Source organism: Lonchura striata, chromosome 3 (assembly GCF_046129695.1).
Source record: "Lonchura striata isolate bLonStr1 chromosome 3, bLonStr1.mat, whole genome shotgun sequence".
In the NCBI taxonomy this organism is placed as follows: domain Eukaryota; kingdom Metazoa; phylum Chordata; class Aves; order Passeriformes; family Estrildidae; genus Lonchura; species Lonchura striata.
The window spans coordinates 90,274,807-90,296,707 of NC_134605.1; the positions used below are offsets into that span (position 1 = coordinate 90,274,807).

Sequence of the window (21,901 nt, forward strand, 5' to 3'; positions counted from 1 at the left end):
CACGTCTGACATTCTTTTGCTCTTGACATGGTCTGTTTGTTTGTTTGTTTGTGTTATAAATAAAATCAAAAGTTGACAGAGAACACCTGAGATCACTCTGTCTGTCAATTTCAGATATATTAGAGTAAAGGATGAGATTGTATGAAAGCAAGACAGGAAATAGATTTTGGTATCAAACAGAAAGGATAAAAAAATTCTGGTAATGTGAGAAACAGCAGGATTTAATTATATGGTATCTAAAATGTAGTTATTGAACTTCTTCTGGAAGCCATTTCCAGGCATACAAACTCCAAGGAGAGGACTGGAAGCAGGATGTGTGGATTTCCCATGACAGGTAATGATGACAAGGTGACAGTCTGGCCACGATGAAATGACTGGATCCATAGAGAATAAGGAAAGCAATACCTATCATTTACCTTGTCTTTAGTGACATTTTCAGCATAGGTTTCTGTGGTGTCCCTCTAGTTTATTGGATTAGGTAAATTGCTTACAAGGTCAATTGTGGACTGGCATGTTGAAAGGTCGACAGACCAAAGTGACTGGTGTCTGTTTATTAATGGCATTCCCCAGGAGACAACACAAAAGCAACGCTTTCATATCTCTATTAACATTCTGGACAGACAGATGTAAGTCACCTTTAGCAAGCTTGTGAAGAATGTAAAACTTTTAGGGAGTGATTAGCATGCATGGCTGCTGTTCAGAGCAGCGTTAATAGGCTGAAGAAATGAGCCTGACAGAAATATCCTGAATTTCAACAAAGACATATGGCAAATGCTGCCTCTGAGCCAGAGCTGCCCAGGTACTGTCGGGGCACTGCCCGTGTAGAAAGTCATTGAACAGAGAAGGACATGAGGTCCTAAGAAACAGAAAGTTGAATGTAAGTGAGCAGTGAACCCTCTTGGCAAATGTGGATGATCAATACTGGGCTGTGTTACCAAGAACATAACCAAGACATTGTGAAAAATTAATCTTCCCCTCAAATTACTCAGATGGAGCTGTATTTTCACTTATGTGTTTCTTGGGAAAGACACTGACAAACTGAGCAAATCCATTAGAAGGCACTTTGGGGACTGGAGCTGAGGAAGCTGGACTTTTTCAGTTTAGAGGAGAGAAAGCCAAAAGAATATATCATTCCTGTCTTCAACTACATACAGACAGAACAAAACTCTTGGAGATGCACAGTGAAAACCTGGAAGGAAGGTACCAGTCACAAGTTGTATAAAGGAAAATGCTGATATAAGAAAAAAGTGTTTGACCATAGGTCAAAAAAACTGACCTGCTGCAAGAAAGGTTGTGGAACCTCCATCCTTGAAGATACTCAAAATGTGTCCAGGGAAATGGCCTAAATAGCCTGCTCTAATTTTAAAGTCATGCTTTGAGCAGAATGTTGGATCAGGTCACCTCCAAATTTCCAACCAAAGTAATTTTGTCATTCCATAAATTATTATATCCCATTTTAAAGGTTCTAGCTTTTCATGGGGAATTTGATAGCTCTTAACTCTGCTTAGTCTGATCTGAAGCAAGAAGGATCTAGGTACAGTCTTTAATGGAGTGTTGCACTCTGGAACCTTGGAATGAGACGATTACAAGTTGCTATATTGAGAAAAGATGTTTGATTCTTTTGAATATTCACAATGTTGCCTCATGCAACTGGTTGCTAACTCAAGGTTGTTTCAAATGAAGAGCCTGTATCCCAAAATCGCAGAAGTTTTAAGACATTTACAGTATTGTCTTACTGCAAATTAAATAACTGTTTCAATTAAAAATAATCTAAACAGACAGATAAAATATTTACCCATGTGTTTTCAGATATCTCCAGGCACCATCAATACTTCCACCATTACATCCATGTTGATTCCTGGTATCACAAGAGATCAAGTTCTGAGCAGAAAGGTTGTCTGTGATCTGACCCTTTGAATGAATTGCTATTCTATCTGCTGCAACACCTGTTTGAAAATAAATTTTCTGTTATCAAAATCAAGTAATTACTCACAACTTTGCATTCGTTTTTGTGAAAGAGGGACAGAAAAACAACTTCAAAATTTTCTGTCTGTGCAGGTATCTTCACTAAACAGTACTGACATAATCTGTCCAGACTTTTGTGAGAAAGGGTTGTGAAACTGCAAAGCATCACAAGCAACTTTGCTGTTATATGACAAATTCCTAGATTTACTGGCTATTATAAAGTTCCAAATAGCTAAATATCAGATGAGACATTTGCATAATTGTCTGTATCATGTTTGTAAATGCATATTCACATCTGGTTGTTGCTGGAATCTGTGATATTTAAATGATCCCAAGATTGTAAAAAGTCTCTGTCTTTCAGCCCCTCTGCCAAAGAAGTCATAATTTGTCTGTGCTGGTTTTCAAGGTTGTTTATTCTTGCTTATCTCTAACATGTTCTGCTGCCCTGCCACAGGTCTGTCCTGCAGGGCAGCATGTGGGGCTCTGCCCTTAGTGGGATGTTACAAACATTATATACCAGAAACTAGGTGTGCTATATTTACAATAACGTGCCAATGTCTTTTATCTATGTTGAACAATGTGTCCCCAGTCTAAACCAACAGAAAAATGCCAACACCACAGTGAAACATGGAGGGCATGAAGAAGAAGAAAAAAACAAGGCATGGCCAGTTTTATCCATCTTGTCCCCTTTGGACCCCTTATCTAGGATCCTAAAATTCTACTTTTGCACCCATGCCACACTAATTATTACTTATATCAAACACCCAGAGCTTGTAATTCATCCTGTAAGATTGAAAACTCTTTTCCATGGACAGAGATCACAGACAGTGTCTCTCGGGGCTCTGTACAGGGGGTTCCTGATCCCTTTGCCAGGGTCCCAGGGCAGCCAGGGCAGCCAGAGAGATGCCCTGGATTCCCACAATTGTCTTCAGCAGAATAAACAAATACTTCCCAACTTTCTGCAGCTGAATCTCCAAATCTCTTTGCTTTCTTTTCAACCTTTCTTTCCTTTATGTGAGGGGAAAGAAAAAAAAAGAGCAGTCTTATGAAGAAGAAAATTCAAGACTGAAAATATTTATTGGCTTTATTACAAAGAATATTTGGAGATGTTCATATTGAAGTGTAAATGTAGGACTCTTTATACCTCCTTCCCTTATTACACAAAATTATTCCTCAAACACAGATACCTTATCCAAATTCAGTCAGATAATCATGATTCTTAGTACTTATATATTTATGAACTGATTTAAAGGCAGACTAGGTTAACTAAGTTGTGGGTGAAATTAAGGTGTTTTTATTTTATCAAATGACAATGCAGCAATCACTAAGCTTTATTGTAAATCATTACCTATGATTAAATTATATTTGTATTAATTTTAGCACCACATTTTTGATTTTTAAAATGAATTTTTTTTTAAATCCTTTGAAATCTAAATCCCAATCAAAATCAACACTAACGTTGGTAAACTCTGAAAAATACTTCAAAAAAGAAAGTTTGCTGATATCAGGTGACAACTGTATTTTGTGCTTCTGGAAGTTGTCCCATGATAATAAATTTATTTTCATAGACATAAAAGCCTTTTATTGTACAGTTTTGGAATACTTATAGAAATCATTCATGATAGGAAAAATTATACATGAGTGCTTGTCTGTTCATTGAGCAACAACTAACCTTGAAAACTCAGACTGAAAATGTTAGATGCACCTAAACATGTGAAGGCATCTCGCACTACATAGTTTTGAAAATAATTATGTGAATTAAAATAAAAATATTTTTCTATGGAAAGGAAAAATTAGACACAATATCTGCAAAGTCTTTTCCTCAGTGAGCTCTGTTCATCTCCACAGTAATCTGTCAAAAGAGCTGTTAAAAGCTTTCTTGGTTTCCTCTTTTTAGAAGTGGGTAAGATATATCAGAAAAAAAAGGACATTCAGTCCCTGTTTTTTTCAGGGAGCTGGGATTAGCTGACCTAAAAGCTGCTGTCCTTCTCTTACTGCTGTGATTTAAACCTGCGCCTATGAGGAACCACTGGACAAATTAAGTCACAAAGATTGATCACATGCTTATGTTACATAATTTTATGAAAAGCAAAGTGCTGCAGCTTAGATTGACATTAAAGATTTTGGAACAATATAGAGGGAAAGTTGTAGTAATTTTAAATGTTCCTATTTGGTAATAAAAGGTGAAAACCGAGCTGATATTATTTTGTTGCTAACTACTACAATTTTCATTACACACCTAACATCACTGATACTTCCAAAGGGAGTAAAACGAAATATTACTTGCGGTTGAAAAAGCCCAGGATGCTCCACAGTTTCGCTGATCCAAAGGATCGTGAATCCACTCAGGCCACTCATAAATGGCTGAAAAGATTGCAGGAAACTTTTCTTCTGGAAGTGACTTTCCCTAAAACAAAATATAGATCTCTATATGCTAAATTTCCTATTTTTATCATACATTTAACTGTAATTTTGTTTGTAAAATTCTTAAGTTTTAGACTGAGGAAACCTAAAGTATTGGCCCTATGACTTCCCAAGAAGCCCTGTGGTGGTTTCCCCATGGCTGGGGGCTGCAGAACGCTGGGAGCAGGAGGGTTCTGGCACTATATTCGCTGAGCTGAAAAGCTGAGCCTCAAGACTGCCAACCTGAATAACCTGACCAGTTCTTCTCTGATTTTTATCACAAACAATAATTCACTATGAAATTTGCTAAGTGTGACCCAGCTGTCATTTTTGGAAAGAAAAGCCCTCTGCTACAAATAGCAGTGAAGTTAGATACCTGTTACCCTGTTCTTGTGGCTGTAGGTAGGAAATTTTAGTCACTGTGGGAGATGAATCAGTACAGTCATTTGATTTGTCATTTACATAGAGGCTATTCAATCTGAAGCAATTATTCCCTTTCCAGGATAAAAATCAGTGATTTTTCTTCTGCTTTACCATCTGATAGTGAATTCATGAAAATGCTCCCGAAAGCTATTTGGCCAGCCATTTCTGGCACCTTCATCTCTCAGCCTTAATTTATGTCCCCCTCCAAAGTTCTCCAAGCTTTGAACAAATATTTGCATATGCAACAGCCATCTGGTACAACTGCTAATAATCTGCTCCTTGTTCAACATATCAAAATCATTGACCCATTTTTTTTTTCTGTTGAACTTCATGGAATGATGGATTGTGCTGTGCAAGGAAATAGGAATGGCCACAGAAAATTGCAATATTAGGCCATGAAATCAGTCTGCTTCAAAAAATTGTTGATTGCCTCAGTTCCAGAAGAAAATACAATATACAAAATAAGATCATCTGTTCCTATGCAAAATACTCACTGATGCTTCTTTCTCATAAGCAAGCTGAAATTGTGAAGCACAACAGCTTCCATCCTGTTTAAATTCTGGGTACCCTTGCTAAAACATTTTTCTAAATTGTTTATGTGATTTATAATCATAAAAAATACCTTTTTCTAAGATGATTTCAATATTTGAGGCCAGTTCTTTCAAACTATTTTAGGACTCTTTGGAGAACCAAATTTTAGCCCTTTGCCTGTATCAAGATCACTTTGTTGTGTACTGTGAAACAGCAGCACGTCCATCTATCTTGTGCACCTGGATTTGCCACAGACAATCCCCCAGCTGAGAAAAAGTGCGTGAGGAAAAAGGAAGCTTGTATCTCAGGTCTATATCTGACATTAAGCTGGGGTACAAATCCAACAGGCAAATTGGTACAGTCTGTGTGTATTCCCAGACCCAGTGGTTCTAGGTTGAGCAGGTTAGATGCAGACTGCAAGTCCTGAATCCATGCTGCAAGCTGTTACGTCACTTCAATGATTTTGAAAGTCTAGCCTCCACCCATACATGGCCAAATTTTTTTTAATCCTTGTTAAAATATTAATCTCAGTATTTTGATTAATCAGTGTCAAAGACTGTTTTTTCAGAGTTTTATATACATGGGACTTGCAACATCAAGTGACACTCAGGAAGCAGCAACTATTTTAAATAATAACCTGACAAATTATCATTATGTTCATTATTAGTGAGTAAGCACAAGTGCAATATTTACTTTGAAGATGAAACATACAGGAGAAATCCCAGACAAATAAAATTTCTTTTATATGATGAGACTGTTCATTTCCAACTAGTAAAAAAGCAAGATTTGGCAAATGTTTAGCACAATTATGTGGGTAATGGCTGCTTACAATGCTCATTACAATGCCTCATTACAAAGTTCTTGCTCCATATCATTGCCTTTTGGGTGTTCTAATATACTATCATGACAAACTTCCCTTCCAGACAAAAGCAAAATTCAAAACTCTAAATAGATCTCCAGTCTTAACAATGAATTACTTTATATATTCCTAACCCACTGTCAATGTATTTATTAGCCTCATATTGTAAATACCAGAGCAAATTCCTCATTAATGCTCAGCCTTGCCATTTAGAAATACAGGACTGATCTGTAGCCAAAAATATTGGGGTTTTTTTTCTGGAAAATTTCTACCCTGATATTGAGAAGTGCTGCTAGTCTTTGGCAAATACCAAGTCTAAACAACTGTTTCTCAATGTATGCTCCATGGACCAGCATCAGACAGCACAAGAAATCAGCAAAATGAATGGTGAACTATTTTTAAACCTTTATATGTACTCTCTGCAGTGAAGTTAGCAGTCTGCCCAAAGCAGGAAGGTAAGAGGACATAAAAGAGCACTCGAATTTCAACAATGACTTCTTCAGAAAAGATGACCAATAAGAGAGAAAAGGCCAAAGACAACTGAATTTGCAAATGTGGAAATAGCTTCCCTGAGGAAAAGCCTTTTTTTTGTTAAATGTAGCAGAAAGATCCTGGACATCAATTGCTTTGTGAAGACCAAATGGGCACAAATGACCTTCAATGTGCAAGAGAAATTCAACTGCTGAGGGTTTTTACTGTGAAAAGCCATATACCAGTGGAACAGAAGGTGTACTTTGTCCACTTTCCAATTGTTTTTATGAGTTTCTTGATATTTAGAGAAAAAATGGTGCCTTATTACTGAATTATGTATTTCATCTTCTTGTAAGATGGCACTCAGGTGTGTGTACCTTGTTGCTGGTACCATGGCCAATGGTGCAGACCTTACCATTGCAAGGTACCTCTTGCCAGGACTTGTCAAAAGTGCATCACAATGCTTTTAAAGGTGTTGCAATTATTCTTGTGCTACATGGAATTGCAAGAATGATTGCACTGTCTCCTGCAGTGAAAATACCTTCTCAGATGGAGGAGCTTCAGCTTTGTCAGCAGTCAAACAGTTTTAGTGATGCATTTCGCTGTTGGTCTATACTCAGGTCTAGCCATACTATGCAACAGAGGGTCCTCAGTCCAGATTTGGTTCTTGCTCCATATCATTGCCTTTTGGGTGTTCTAATGTACCATCATGACAAACTTCCCTTCCAGACAAAAGGACCACCTTGTTAAATAGGTAAAGTCTTTTATTAAAAGCAGAACTTTTAGAAGCTCTATGAACAACTTCAGGAAGTTTGTGACTTCCCTAAGAATTTTGCAGCACCTGAGAAAGGCATATGGCAAGTATTATTTCATATTTTTAGCTTCTGTAAGTAGAAGAATTTCCTAGAATCCTGTGAAAGGTATGTGATTCCAGAAACATGTAAGCAAGTTTAATGACTAAATGCATGAATGTGCCAAGTTGGATTCCTGGAGAAAAATGCATTGAATCTCCTTGGGTGTCTGGCAGTGCCAAAGGGAGTTGGGTTGTGGCTCACAGATTTCATAAAACAGCAGACACAGAAAATATGACTGAGAAATGTATCTGTGGAACAAAGGCTGTAAGAGGTATAGCAGTGAAAGTAACTGCAGGAAGCTTAATAACAATGATTCAGTAAGTTGGATATAATGCAGGACTACTGAGTAAACAGCTACTACAAACTGAATGGAGGAAAGGAAGTATCATGAAGAATTTCTTGAAACCTTCCCTGTCCTGTTTTCCTAGGGTTTGTCTCACCTAGCTAGATACCTAGCAATGGAAATGTCAATCTATAGTCTGGGTACGTGACATCCTTTTTTTGCTTGTACTATATAAGCTTCACACTGTATCCCTCAAGGAAAATGTCAGTAACAGCAAATCAATCCAACTCTTTTGAGCCTCAGTGCAGTTCACTGGTAACAAGGCAAACACCTATTAATTGTTAGATTAAATTCTTTTATGCCATTGTCTTATTTTGACCTGCCATCTTCAAGTTAAATAATCATTCTTTGGCTGCAAAAAGTAGTCCAGAAAATCCTACGAGCCAAAACTCCAAAAATTAATTCCTGTCCACTTCTTGCTCTAGCAAACCTTCAGAGTGTAATTTTGATTGATTTGGCCAATCTGGGCCTGAGCCCAATGCCTTGACATGCTGGTGCAGGGAGCTGAGATTGTGTGTAACCAAAAATGGTCTGAATCAAGCAAAAGGGTTAGGACTGCTCAAATTATTGCAGAGGCCATGCCCTCTTTCCCCAAAACCCATTCAAGTGGCAGCTCTGTACTCTGCCACCACAGGGCCTTCTATCATGTGGAAATCCTTCTGCCACAGATACCCAAGGATTTTTAGCTATATGTATCTAGATATATATATATATATATAGATAGATAGATAGATAGATAGATAGATAGATAGATAGATAGATAGATATGCAGCTTTGTAGATTTTTAATATACAGCTGTATAATTTCTCATGCTTTCTCACACTTCAGAATAGCAGATTCCCCTTTCTCACATATTTATGCTACCTTATTGAAATTCTGTTTAAATAAATAGTCTTATTTTTAAGAAAAGCATTTCTAACAAGAACACTCTGTTTTACACCAGCACTCAGGACATGACAAAACATGTAGCTGAGAACCCCCTGGAGAGACTCCAAAGGCCAGGGCCAAAGATGGTTACCAGGGCAACTGATCTCCTATAGGATGCACCTGCTAGATATTTTAATTAGTTACACTTAAAAAATTTGTGGAAATTCCATATTAAGCATGCATAGAGATATTTTGTGCACCTGAAGGCTTTATTAAAGAACTGCTCTTTATATTACACCTTTAATATTCTTTGGAAAGTTTTGATTGTAGAAACACCACAACACATAAACAAGCATCAGAATTTGACTTCTAATAGATAATGAAATGGCATCACTTGCCTAAGCTATATTGAAGGCAAAGGTAAACACCTGTTACACTTGATGCTTTTGCAAACCTTGGATCTATCTATTAATACTTTCACTTCTAATTTCACTCTGGTGAGCTTGTTAGGTGGGGGATTTTTGGTCTGTGAATTCCATAAATTGTGTCCTCTAAGAAAGAAAAAAAATAACTGATCCAAAGCATTGGGAAAATCACTCTGGATTCAATAAACTGTATTTTTTTCTTAAATTGCTTAACCAACGTACATAACTGAAAGTATATTTGCTTTGATGCAGAACTAATTTCAGCATAAATAAATTATAGGAAATTTAATTTAGCTGTCTTTAAAATCGCCATGGCCAAGGGGTTTAGAAAGCTGGTATTAAAGAACCATTTCATTTTTCAATGATTCCTATAATTTTGCTGTCCATTTGTTCAAAACCCAAAAAGAGCTTTCACAGCTTTTGTCAAAGATTGCTGTTTAGTCTCAGCTGTTCACCTTAGTGAACTATGCCCAGATGTATTTTTCTGTGGTTAAAGCTGTGTGTGCAATGATTAGCAAGTGAAGCTAAATGGAATTAATACAGAGCCTTCTTAAGGAAGTGAACTACAATGATAAGTTAATATTGCTGCAGAGCTTCACAATGATTAGGATTTTATTTTGCTCTTTCTTATTTGATTTCTGTCAATAGGGCCAGACATTCTATGACTTATAGAACTGTTCCAGGAACATCATATTCAGCATGGAAAGATTTAGTGACAAAACCCTGAACCATACTCTTATAATTGTCCACATTTATTTTTTGCATGTGACAAAGTTATTTTAAAAAATTAACAAGTGTACATGACACTTACAGGAGCTTCTCTCATATTCAGCAAAGAATGAGATGGAGGGAAGGTGCCCAGGCGCTTTTTGAAACCTTCTTCCACTGTCATTCCCCAGAACTGACTGTAGTTGTCAGCTTTCCATCTTCCTCACAGATGAAAGCCAAAAAGCAAGACCCAGGTTAGAGATAATATTCACATTAACACATTTCTCATTTAAGAGTACAACTAGGAAAAGCATCGAGAAATAAATTTTTGAAATTGCATTTCAAAAACTTGCATTCAATATGCATGAGAAAATATCTACTATGGGCTTTTCCACTGCAGATAAGTGCAGGATGGAACAACACAGCAGAATATGAATAGTGGTGATTTGGGGCCAGCATCACATCAGCCTGCAGGACATGAACATGCAATACTTCAGAGCAGTACTGGCAAACTCAGTCAAAACATTGCTGTTCTCTTGAAGTTTTGCTCAAATCATGCTCCAGCCCAGATTCCCTCAGAGAACTAGCAGACTCGTGTTGTGAGTTGCAGTGCACCTTCAAGCTCTGGTGCACCAGCAGAGAGATACTGTTGAACCCATCAAAAAGCCCAGCTGACACCTGCCTGAGTTTTATACCAATAACCACTGTGAGAGAAGGGCTCCCTATGGCTCTCTAAGTATTCCCTTGCTACTCTCAGGTGGACTTGACTCAGATTACAATGTTGATGTGCAAGCTATATGCACAACACAAAAAAAAACAAACAAACAAACAAAAAAAAAAAACCTTGCAGACATACTCATTTGGAACACACTGAAATTTGCTACTGGATAAGGGCTGAGTGACAGGGGAGAAGCATTCTCTTTACCCGTTCCTTTCTTGCTTTTGTAAGAACGAGGAGTGGGATTCATGCTGCCCAAAGAAGCCTCATTGTTCTTGGTCTCCCTGTGTCAGTGGAAAGTGCAAATACATGGAGAAGTTGAGTTGTATCTTGCCTGTCACCCTGTGACAAATGTCATTGGCCACCACTGACAGGAGACAGGGTCAGGCTCCAGGGGCCTAACTTGGTTGTTTATCCTAATTAAGTTGCTTTAAATGTCATGAAGTACAAAATATTTCAGCACTGTTGACAGCTTGAAACCTGGGCAGGCTTCATTGGTGAATTTGGCACCCCAGATCCTAGGGAGGCTGTCCCTGTATCTCTGTCTATAGTCAGCCTGCAGGCTCCCAAGGCACAGATCCACTAGCAGGGTCCCTAATCTCTGTGCGCTAGCCAGGGGAATGAGATTGTTAGCAAGGAAAACACCAAGCCCCCCAAGTTCTGATAACTGGATCCCCATTACACCAATCTTCTCCACTTCCAGTGCTACCTAGAGTCCTGTTACATGGAACAGTGCTCTCAAGGGAGCAGAAAAAATTACTTTAAATATCTATCCCAAGTAATAAACACAGTGAAGAACAGGGAAGATGATGCAAATCTTGTTTTGAGAGAAAATAAATTGTTCTAAATTTGGAGAACATTTTAGATAGATGTTTACAGCAGATGTTCTCTTACCAGCATGAGATGTTCACTATCTTTCCATTTAAAGCTTTATAATCTGCCAGTGATTTGGAAAATTTCACAAATGCATACTTAGTGTCAAATTGCTGTAATGTATTTGGAGAAAGAAGGGGTGGGGAAGACTGCATACCTTGTTATTTGCACATACACAGAATGAGAAATACTGTGATGCATAGTAAAACGTTAAAATACAAGGGTTCTCACCCAAAATCTCCAGAATTGATGTGCTGAATTAAGTCTTGGCGAACAAGGCATACGTCTGTTGAACATTTCCAGAGACTGTTGAAACATTTGCTGAAAAGAAAAGAATATCATTAAACAAAAACAAAAGAATTGTCAAAGGAAAAATATGCACTTTAACAGCAGAAGGCAGATGGAGGGAGAAAAAAGTGCGAACAATATAATTGTCACAGAGCATTTATGAAAACATAGAGTCATTTCTTCCTACTTCACCGTCTAATGAGCTGGAACAAGGTAGGAAGGTTTAAAGTTTGTGAGAAAGGTCATATGTGAAACATTTTGCTTCCATTTTTGTGGGACCAAAGCAAAGAATGTAATGTTGACGTTGATGCTGAAAAAATGTGATGTTTTGAGGAAGTTTTACTCTGGAAACTCAGAAAGGGTTTTGTGGCCCCAGACATCATGCTCCAAGGACCCTGGGCTAAAGTCAGCACAGTGGGAGCTCCAGCCCTATTTGGGTGGGGCTGGAGACCTGGGATTCCAGTCACTCCAGGGTAGGGTTGGTTTTTGGAGAGGCAAAGCTTAGGCAGCCAATTGCCAGGGCTGACAGCAAAGCTCCCCTTTCTGCACTGTCTGCTTCTGTCCCAAGGCAGAGAAATGGAAGCTCAAACAATTCACCACTTTTCCACATAAATAACTCTAAATATAACTAACTATAACTATATCCTTTGCTTACAGATTCATATAAGTTCTCATAACTCATTAAAAAAAAAAAAAAAACAACCAAGGAGGAAGGATTTCATAAAGTTTAATGATATTTGTTATATTTGTTTGATCTGCATTCAGAAAACCATTTCAATTCATGTCTGACTGAGCAGGAACAGAATTAGGCCAGTGAGGAAGAGATTTGAATAGTCTAATATTCATATCTTGATTAGAAATTCCAGTTTCCCTCTTACTGTTCATTTAAATTGACTGTAATCTACCTCCACAAAATCTTAATATACAGCACTACTTTTGCAGCCATTTTGATTTGATTACATGTTTAATATGAATTTAAAGATGCTCTCTACCTTAATTCCTGTTTCATAACATATTCTACATAAAATTCAATTTGCTGTTCTCTGAAACATTACCAGGAATTGCAGTTGTCTTTAATTATTGTTCCTTCTCCGTAATATCGGCCATCTTTATAACAACCTGCCAACATAACATATAGATGTGTGAAAATAAAATAATTCTTCAAGTGAATTACTGAAAACTCTTGCTACTATTGTATTAATTGTTTTTATGCAGTATGCTTGAAAGTCAGCAATACAGTTCAATTATTTAGTTGAAAGTCAGCAATACAGTTCCAGTTTCTTCCAAGTACTGAAGGCAGTTTAATGTATTTTATTTTTTTAGAAAATATATTATCATTCACAGCAAATAAATTCAGCATCAGATTCAAAACACCCACTGAAGAATTACTATTTTACATCTAAGAGCACAGCCTCCTGAACAGCTTGTGTTCTATGTGCTGAACTGCAAGCAGCAAGGTTATTGCAAAGAGACAGTTAATTTTAAGAAGTCACAGTAATCTTTTGTTGATTTTAGACTTTTGAAACATTGGTACATTCTCTACATGTTTAGCCAGACTTGATGTATTGATAATAAGAAGCTACATAGTCGAAATTTTCTTTACCAGCAGAGATTCGGCCTATCTACAAGCCAAGGGAGGGCCAGATGTTTGAAAAACGGGTTTTTTTGCAATCTTTAGTACTAAAAATAATTAGACTTACAGTAGTCCTGGAGGGACTTCCACTGCAAACTAACTAGTAAGCAACTAAAATATGCCACAAATCCTTGTTCTAAGCACATCCCTTCATTTAGTGCTGCACCGGAGCTGTCACCAGAAACAGTGTCCCACATGAAACCTATGCTGAATCAAAAGCATTGCAGAACACTTCAGGCCACTATCATTCAGGACAACCTTCAGTTTTGTTGATTATTTGTTTGTACTAATAGATACAAATATTTAGAGCTTCCTGTTCATCTCAATCTGTGAAACCCTATTGAAAATTTTAAGTTTATACAAATTTTGACCCAATGAGGTTATTTAAGAAGTTTCAAATAAAACAGAGGTCCTGTCCAAGAGAAATACAATGAATGTTGATTGTCTTAATGTCCTAGAGACAAAGAAATAACAGCAAGTACAATTCTCACTCCAGTTTCATACCGAGTGTCTTTGTCCACTCTGTCTTCAGTCATATTTTCAGGATTCTAATTCTGTGTATCTTTTCAGTGTGATGCACTAAAGGCAGCCGAGCATTTTCTCGGTGCTTACCCCATGCTGGAGGCGGCCAAGGCTCCTCTGAGCGGGTGGGCTCGGCGTGGCGCGCGCAGACGTCCCAGTAGTCCGTACAGCAGTCGACAGGCCCCGGGGAGCCCGAGGTGCAGAACTGGTCACAGTAACACACGGCTGCTCTGGAGACAATGGTAAAGCTGCACTCATCATCCCTCCCCGTGCAACAGCCTCGGATCCTGCAGGAGCTTCCCTGATACAGACTCCTTTTAATCCTGTTCCACTTAGCAGAACCACTCTCTTTTACAGAGTAAAATCCTTCGGGGACATTTCTTCTAGATTCAAGATGTTTTGCCATTGAAACTTCACTGGCAATGCAATAGAAGAGCAATATCTGAATTCTGTGCCACATTCTTGTGCCTCTAGAAGCCTTTTCTAAGGCTTGTTGTCCTTCACTTTCTCAGCAAATGTTCATTTACTCTAGATGTAGTACCTCCAGTTAGCAATCAGAAAGCAATCAGAACAGAAAGCAGCAGATTACAGTTTTCCAGGAAGATTCTGTACATGTTAATTATTAATCAGGTATGTTGTAAAGTGATTTATTTGTCCAAGATACAGAGGTACTGGAAACAGAGCCACAGCTATGTATTCATCATTATGAAACTTTGGTGTGATCCCTTGCAAGTGAGAAAGTTTGCAGCAAAGTTTCAGCATATATAAAATATACATGATCCAGTATTTCAGTTCTGTACTTCAGACTTCTAAAATCAAAACAATGTGAGGAATGAGTACATGGTGCCAAAGGAAGCTCTCTTTCTTTTTGTGTACCTATAATCACCATGTTCTCCACATGATTAGAAAACCTTTAACATTTAGTTTGTATCTATCTAAATTTTCCTATCTGATAAGCAGGGTGACATCACTGCAGTAAACGTATCCTGCATCCCCCATTTCAATTTTATTTCCAGTGATCTATCTTAGCCTTATATGCTTCCCTTTTTTCACTTGTTCTACTATGGGCAAATTCAGAAAAAAAAATCAGGTGATATTCAGTATAAGCCATTACTCAAAGGTATTCTGCTAAGGTTTGCATTTCTGTAGTCAAAACAAAGTCAGCAGTCACTCTAATGAACATAATAAAACCCACTGATAAGTGCATAAGTGCTCATTTCTATTTAAAAAGTAAATGTCTGTATTTACACATTCACACACACACAAAAAAAAAATCAGATATCAAGGATAAGTCTAACAGCCTTTCCTACTTGATCTGTAATCTCCAGGGTTTTGAACAGAAGGCTGAAATAAATATACATGGTACTATTGCTAGAAAAAGATCCAGAAAAAATACCAAAGAACTTTGAAGTTCTACCAGAGATAGTACATAAAGCTTAATTGGAATAAAATCCCCACACACAATTTCAGATCTGAACAAGACAGTTTAAGTCTCCAAAGCTGAACAAGCAGAGGTAAAACCCGGTCATCCTTCTGTCTCCATTTCTTAGTAAGCGAGAGGAACCTAGAGAAGTTGATGGTAGGTTGCTTTCTAGGGAATTAAGGGGATTTTTCCCTTTGTGACTTCAGCTGGACTGCTTGGGAAGGCACAGCATCGAAGGGCAGCTACTTTTGAAAGCACAGCCAGTGTGGATGCATTGCCATGAATGGTAGAGACATTAAGAGGTAAAATGTGTGTACGTTTATATATTTTGGCTTGTAATCCAAATACTGAAATCTTCAGTACAATTTCTTGGCAGCAGTGCTTTTATTGGACCTGCCTCCTATGCTGTCCTTGTCACAGCTAAGGAGCTGCAGATGAGAGAAAATTACCTCTGAGCACACAATTTTATTTTTCTGTCTTGCAGGCAATCTTCTGTACGAAACATAACAGAAAGGCCAAGGTCAGAAACAGGCAATTAATGCCCATCACATTAAAGGTACATAAATCAACCTTCAAATTTGTTCTGCATTTTTGTTTGTTTGTTTGTTTGTTTTTGTTTTGTTCATAGTAGAAGAATTTGGACAACCTTAATTCTGTCACTGACTGTAATGATGCAACAAATATAAGGGAGATGAGAAAGGATATGTTCATGGAAAAAGTGAAGTGCTCTCTGGAATGATAATTCGTTTCTTTTCCTTACATCTGTGAAGTTCTGTCAGCTCCAAGAAAATGACCTCTGATTTGCACTGACATTAAAAAAAATTCAAATCTCCTTTATACAAATCTTGAGAAATACTTTTATCTAGTTATCTCCTTGCTCTGGAAGCATAAGAAAGAATATGTGGTAAATGTCTGTCAGATTAAATGAACAAGCATATCTCTTTTTCACTTTAAAGACCTGCTGGTGATAAACCAGAGGCAAGGAATTTGCTTGGAAATAATTTCAGCTCATTTACACAGGAGTTACATTTCTTTTAAAGGAACACAAAAATGAACTTGTGCTCTAAGCACCTTTGTTTTGCAACAAAGTTGATATAACCCATTTTTCCCACTTGATGGTTTCTGTTCAAACCTTTACAAACCCCACAAAACTATTCCACTGTGCTTCATCAAATAGATTTTTTTTTTTTTTTAGTATTTTCCTCTGTTAGCCAAAGAGCTCTGTCTTCACTGTGTGGAAGCATGCACTAAAAACAGCTGGACGTGATCCTTGTTCTCTGTTGAAGATTAGCTTGTTCCAAGCATAACAGCTGTCCTAAGCTTTTGAGTTAGAGTCCGAGGACTGGTTCTAGTTGGCACAGTTAAGTGCAAAAATGTTTAAAAAGTTTGTCTAGTTCCTCTGTCAGCAGTTCTTGATGTTTACGCTTGAGCTTCAGGAAACACCACACATTTGGCAGAAATTCAAATATTAATAACACTGAATGATTGATGGAGTAACAAATAAAAAAATTTAAAAAAAAAAAACTACTAAGAATTTCTTTAAAGAAATTTCTAAAGAATTCTAAATTTCTAAAGAATTTCTTTAAAGCTGCATCAGGGTTATTTCACAGCCTTTCTTTCAAAAGCTGTCCTACTTTGTCTGACTGAGCCTACTGGGCATCATAAAAATCTCATCACCTTCAGAGAAGGGTATGACACCAGTGGCTGGAAAGACTCCTAGTGCTACCCAGGTTGGAAAGCTGAACCCACCCCATCAGACAACCATGACACCTTCCCTTCTCCTGGCTGCCACAAGCAGGCTGGAGTTGAGCCTTGTGCAGAGGAAATTGCAGTACTATGACCTTATGCCAGGAAAATGAAGGAACACCCAGCCAGTTAAGGAAGAAATCACAATGCCAGACCCTCATTTGCCAGGAGGCACAACTCAATGCATCAGAGAATCCATGTAATCACTTATCTCCAGTTTAAACTCTGCAATGATACCATCTATCCCCTTCATTGAATTCAAATGGAAATTTAACTGGTGACTCCTAGCCCAGAATGCACCACTGATTTCTAGTGGCCACAATACTTTATGCTTACTACTCTTTCTTATTAATGGCTGCAATGCAGTGAAAGTTTTCTAGGCAAAATTGCTTCAAGTATTATCCCACAATGTATTGTCTCTACCTTGTACTAATGGCAGAATAGGATTCATCCTCCCAAATTGTGAATGACTAGCTCCTAGATGTGTTTATGCAGAGACAAGTTGTGTGTCAAAGTGATTTTCTCATTGTTGATTCAGTCTTTGTGTGCAGGCATAGGAATGGGGGGCCTTCACCCTGTTTGTCATGAGCCTGGCAGCTCTCTGCTGTGGGTTGTTGGTGTGGTAGCAAGCAGTGCCACTTTTCATTCAAAAATTCAGGGCTGCCCATCTCAAGTCTTATGATGTTAATCCAAGTTACATGTAAATCAGAATAATGGTCACTAATGTGACAAATTTCATCAGATGTCTGAGTCCTGTACAGTGTGATCTGTTATTCACAGTCTCTGGCACCAGTTCTTCAAATTCATCAGACATTTGAATCAACAGATTTAGGGCCAGAGGTAGAAGAAGAGCAACTGACCCAAATTGTGCATGCCAAAGAAATCCCATTCCTCACACACAGAGATGCACGCACACAAATGCCCAAGAGTTCAGAGTCAACAACCTCAGGTAAAAGGAAATTACTTTATAGGTGTTACAAACATTGCATGGCTATTTTTTTTTATTATTATTATTACTATTATTATTATTGTTGTTGTTGTTGTTATTGTTATTGTTATTAGGTTGTTATGGCTTCACAGCCTTTGTGTGCTCTACCCACCACAATAATTGACCATGCATATTTCCTGTGCCAGCTGCATCACTTGGTCAGCCCTGAGGAAGCAGATGCCATCTCATTCTTCTTGCCAGCCATGCTCTTGTGCTGTGTCAAGGCCAGCCCACTCTGGGCTCAGTGCAGTGAAGCCTGTGAAGAGTGGGGAACCCTGTGCATGAACCAGCACAGCGTCCATGAACCAGCACAGCATCCATGTAGCCATAAAATTGCAGGGGCTCTCCTAAATGGTGTTTCACTAGGACCTACAGAACAGGTAGCAGAAGTTATTGTGGCTCATACCCAAAGAGGAACCTCTCAAGAAACACAATCAGGTGCAGAAATTTTGCCATCCCAATACAGGGTGGACCACATGCCATTTTCACTATGCCATCAGCACAGACTATTGCTGCAGCAGTGTGTTACAACAGGGTTCATCGTGTCCAGGGAGGGGGCAGCTGCCAGCGCTCAGCATGGGAACAAGACAGGTAACATATTAACCTGTGCATGGCTGCATTTAGCTTCAGGGAGGTGATGTTTACTGTGAATTTGCCAATCCCAAACCTCATCAACTAGTCAGAGATGAAGGAGACAAGCATTATATTGTATTTCATTGACAGTATGAGCTCCCAGAAAGTATTGTGCTGGTGTTGCAAGGTGTTGTGTTTGGTTTGCTCCTATTCTCCCCCTAAGTTTGTGATTTCGCCCTCAATTGACTCCCCTCCCCATTCCTCCCACTCCGCTTGAACATTCCCTGTCAGTCCTCCCTGGAACCTTGTCTGTCACCCCATCCCTTTTCTCTAGAAGCTTCTGGGAGAGGTATGGAGTGGTTGGACCAGACCCCGGCACCCCTGTCATTAAGCCTTGTGAAAGGCTGCCTCAGTTATTTCCCGGTCCCCTCCCTTTTGTTCCCCTATTGGTGAATGACTGAACTCCTCCCTTGTTACCACCCCTGAATAAACGATATTGCTCTCACTGTCTCGGAGTCTCTCTGGACTGGTAACCCTGAGGCTGGGAGCTCCTTGTGGCTACCAGTAAAGCTTTGGGTTAAATATCCTCTGGAGCATCCACTCCTTTCCTTCACCATTGTCACCAGCGTCCTCCCAGGGAAAGGGTTAATGCCCTTAGCCGCCCTTCTGCACTTCCAAGCGCAGGAGAGTGTCCTCTGCAGTCTGCGGTGTCAGAGCTAGCAGGGAAGGCAGCGTGGCTGCCAAGTGGGAGTTCTGTGTGCAGTGGTGTTCATCTCAATTGTGTGCTCCTATCTGATCCCACCAGTAAACCTTAGAATCATAGGATCATTAATTTTGGAAAAGACATTTAAGATCACTGAGTCTATCGTTGATTTCTCCACTAAACCGTGTCTCCAAATGTTACATCCACACGCCTATTGAATGTACCTAGCATAGTGAATCCACCACTAACCTCAGCAGCCTATTTCAATGCTTGACCATCCTTTGAGTGAAGAAATGTTTTCCTAATGCCCAATCTGAACCTCCTCTGGCACAAACTGAGGCCATTCTTATGCTATCACTTGCTACTTGGAAGAAGAGACAGATTGCCCACCTGGCCACAAACTCCTTTCAGGTATTCATAGAGATGAGCCTCCTTTTCTCCAGGCTAAACACCCCCAGTTCCCTCAGCTGCTTCTTGTAAGACTGTATCATAATCCTTTTAACAGGCTGATCCTCAGAGTTGCCTAGTTGCCACTTTCTGATTCTCCACTTTCAATGATTTTTTTATACTTTAAGGTAAAGATTTTTTTTTATTTTCTATCCCTGAGTTGCTACTCTTACCAACCTAACAAAATCCTTCTTTCTGTGCTTTTACTTTTCTCATTTTGCACAGCTTTAGCTTGTGAACTCCCCTAGATTTAAGCAATTTTCTCATTAAAAATTAGTCCAGATCACAGATCTATGCCATACCAAACCAGGTTTTGGATGCCAGCCAGTTGAACCTTGGGACCAAGGGCTGTCCTTATTCTGATGCAGCATCCAGATTTTCTCAAGTATGTCACTGTCCAAATACACCTATTGTGCTGGACATATTTCCCTTCTGACCACTTGGGCCAACTTTAATAAGTCATTTTCTTGATAGCTTGAGTTGTAGCACATAGCAACAAAAGAAATATCACAAGCATGTACAGAGGGGGGTGAACATGGCATGTCAGACTGTAGGAGAAGTTGAGGCAAAAAGGGGATTATAAACTCTCACTAAAGATATGCAGCCATTGTGATCCTGTTGGGAATGGCTATTTTACCTGAAAATCATTACTAAAATCAGGGTAAAGGCATCAGAACCTAGACTAAATATATTACACTATTGAATAAGCAGTATCCATTAATCTTCTAGTACTACAGAAAAAGCAATCACTTTTCATGTTCTTTTGCTGTTTATAATCTCTCCTTAAATATTTTTTTTCATAACACTTTTTCCATTTGTTTGCCAGGACAGAATTTCTAGAAAGTAATTATCAATATAATCTCATTTTTCATTCACAGATGGAAGGAAACTCTTTCTTAAAGTGCACAGAGATGAACAAAATCACAAACCCAGAGGTAAACAAAAGGATTTCTCCTTTGTCCTTCCTCTAATCCCAGTAGCTCTTTCTCTTGATTGTGTTTCTCTCACCTATGGGGTTCAGTCTATCTCATGGGTTAATTTAAGCTTAAACGTAAGCCATGTGAACAATTGTCTCAGCTAGACATGCTAGAGTGGATTTGGGCTCTACTAAAATGAAATTGAAGATGAAAAGAAATTGGGTATTGGAACAAATTCAGAACAAAACAAATGCCTTGACAAAAATGAGCAGGAAAGCAGACTAAGGCTTTTGAGAATCACACAGATCACAAGGCTTTAAATATTAATTTTCCCACTTCAGTGCTTTACTGAAACCAAGAAATATTTCCTTAGTGGGTAGATCTATTACATCTTCTACAGTACTTTTAACACATTTATAGTTATAGATGTTTTTATATGTATGATTTTTAAAATTTTTCTATATTTTTTGTTCTATTTTTATGTGTGAATTTCTGTCCCCAAAAACTCTTGAATTTACTGAAATGCTTTTTCAGTTTTTTCCACCACCTGGTTAATAGCTATGCTATTCACAAGATCTTCACAAGTTAGCTTCAGTTATTTTTCTATTGAGAAAGAAACTAATACAAAAAACCACCACCCTTAAATGTGTAGCAATCTTTCCACAAGACTCTTAAAAATTTATATATTACCTATAGAGAGACTCACTGATTGCTGACCTTTTCTTCTGTTTTCACAGCTAGAGAATCCAACAGTTTAAAAGCAGGCTGGATTAAAGTTCCACCAGCCCCAATAGGGCAAAAAGCTGAGTAGACTATGGACTATTCACTTAAGCTGGGTTTAATTTTAATGTTTTTCCTTATGGCAGTGTTTCATAACATAGTTCATCACATTAATTTTAATGAAAACAACAGGGATTCTCATTAAATTATCAGTCTTTATCATAGTTCATCATGAGAAAATGCTCCTGCACTCTGGGACAGAGCTGTGATGCAAAGGTCCTGAGCGTGTTGTCAGAGTCATCACAGGGGTGACTTGTGGTTCAAAGGACCAAGACACTGGAGAGAACTCATGCAAGCATAGACAAGCAGCTTCCTTACACTTTCATAATGCACTTTGAAAGCAAAATCTTTAAGATCCAGGCCTGTACAACATCATGTGGAAGCAGCATAAGATCAAAAACCCAGCAGCATAAACTGGAAAGTGGCATTTTTTCCTGGTAT

General features: G+C 38.4%; 1 protein-coding gene across 3 annotated transcripts in view; it reads right to left on the bottom strand.

Moving 5' to 3' along the window:
* Window positions 1–14,435, bottom strand: part of TINAG (tubulointerstitial nephritis antigen) — a 41,209-nt gene extending 26,774 nt beyond the window's left edge. For all 3 annotated transcript variants that reach the window (XM_021551173.2, XM_021551172.2, XM_021551175.3), the window contains exons 1-6: window positions 13,974–14,435; window positions 12,784–12,847; window positions 11,672–11,761; window positions 9,953–10,067; window positions 4,249–4,372; window positions 1,796–1,946 (exon numbers count right to left, since the gene is read on the bottom strand). In XM_021551173.2, the coding sequence (XP_021406848.1) occupies window positions 1,796–1,946; window positions 4,249–4,372; window positions 9,953–10,067; window positions 11,672–11,761; window positions 12,784–12,847; window positions 13,974–14,343 (914 nt within the window). In that variant the 5' untranslated portion in view covers window positions 14,344–14,435. The remainder of the gene's footprint in view (window positions 1–1,795; window positions 1,947–4,248; window positions 4,373–9,952; window positions 10,068–11,671; window positions 11,762–12,783; window positions 12,848–13,973) is intronic.
* Between the last annotated feature and the right edge of the window lie 7,466 nt (window positions 14,436–21,901).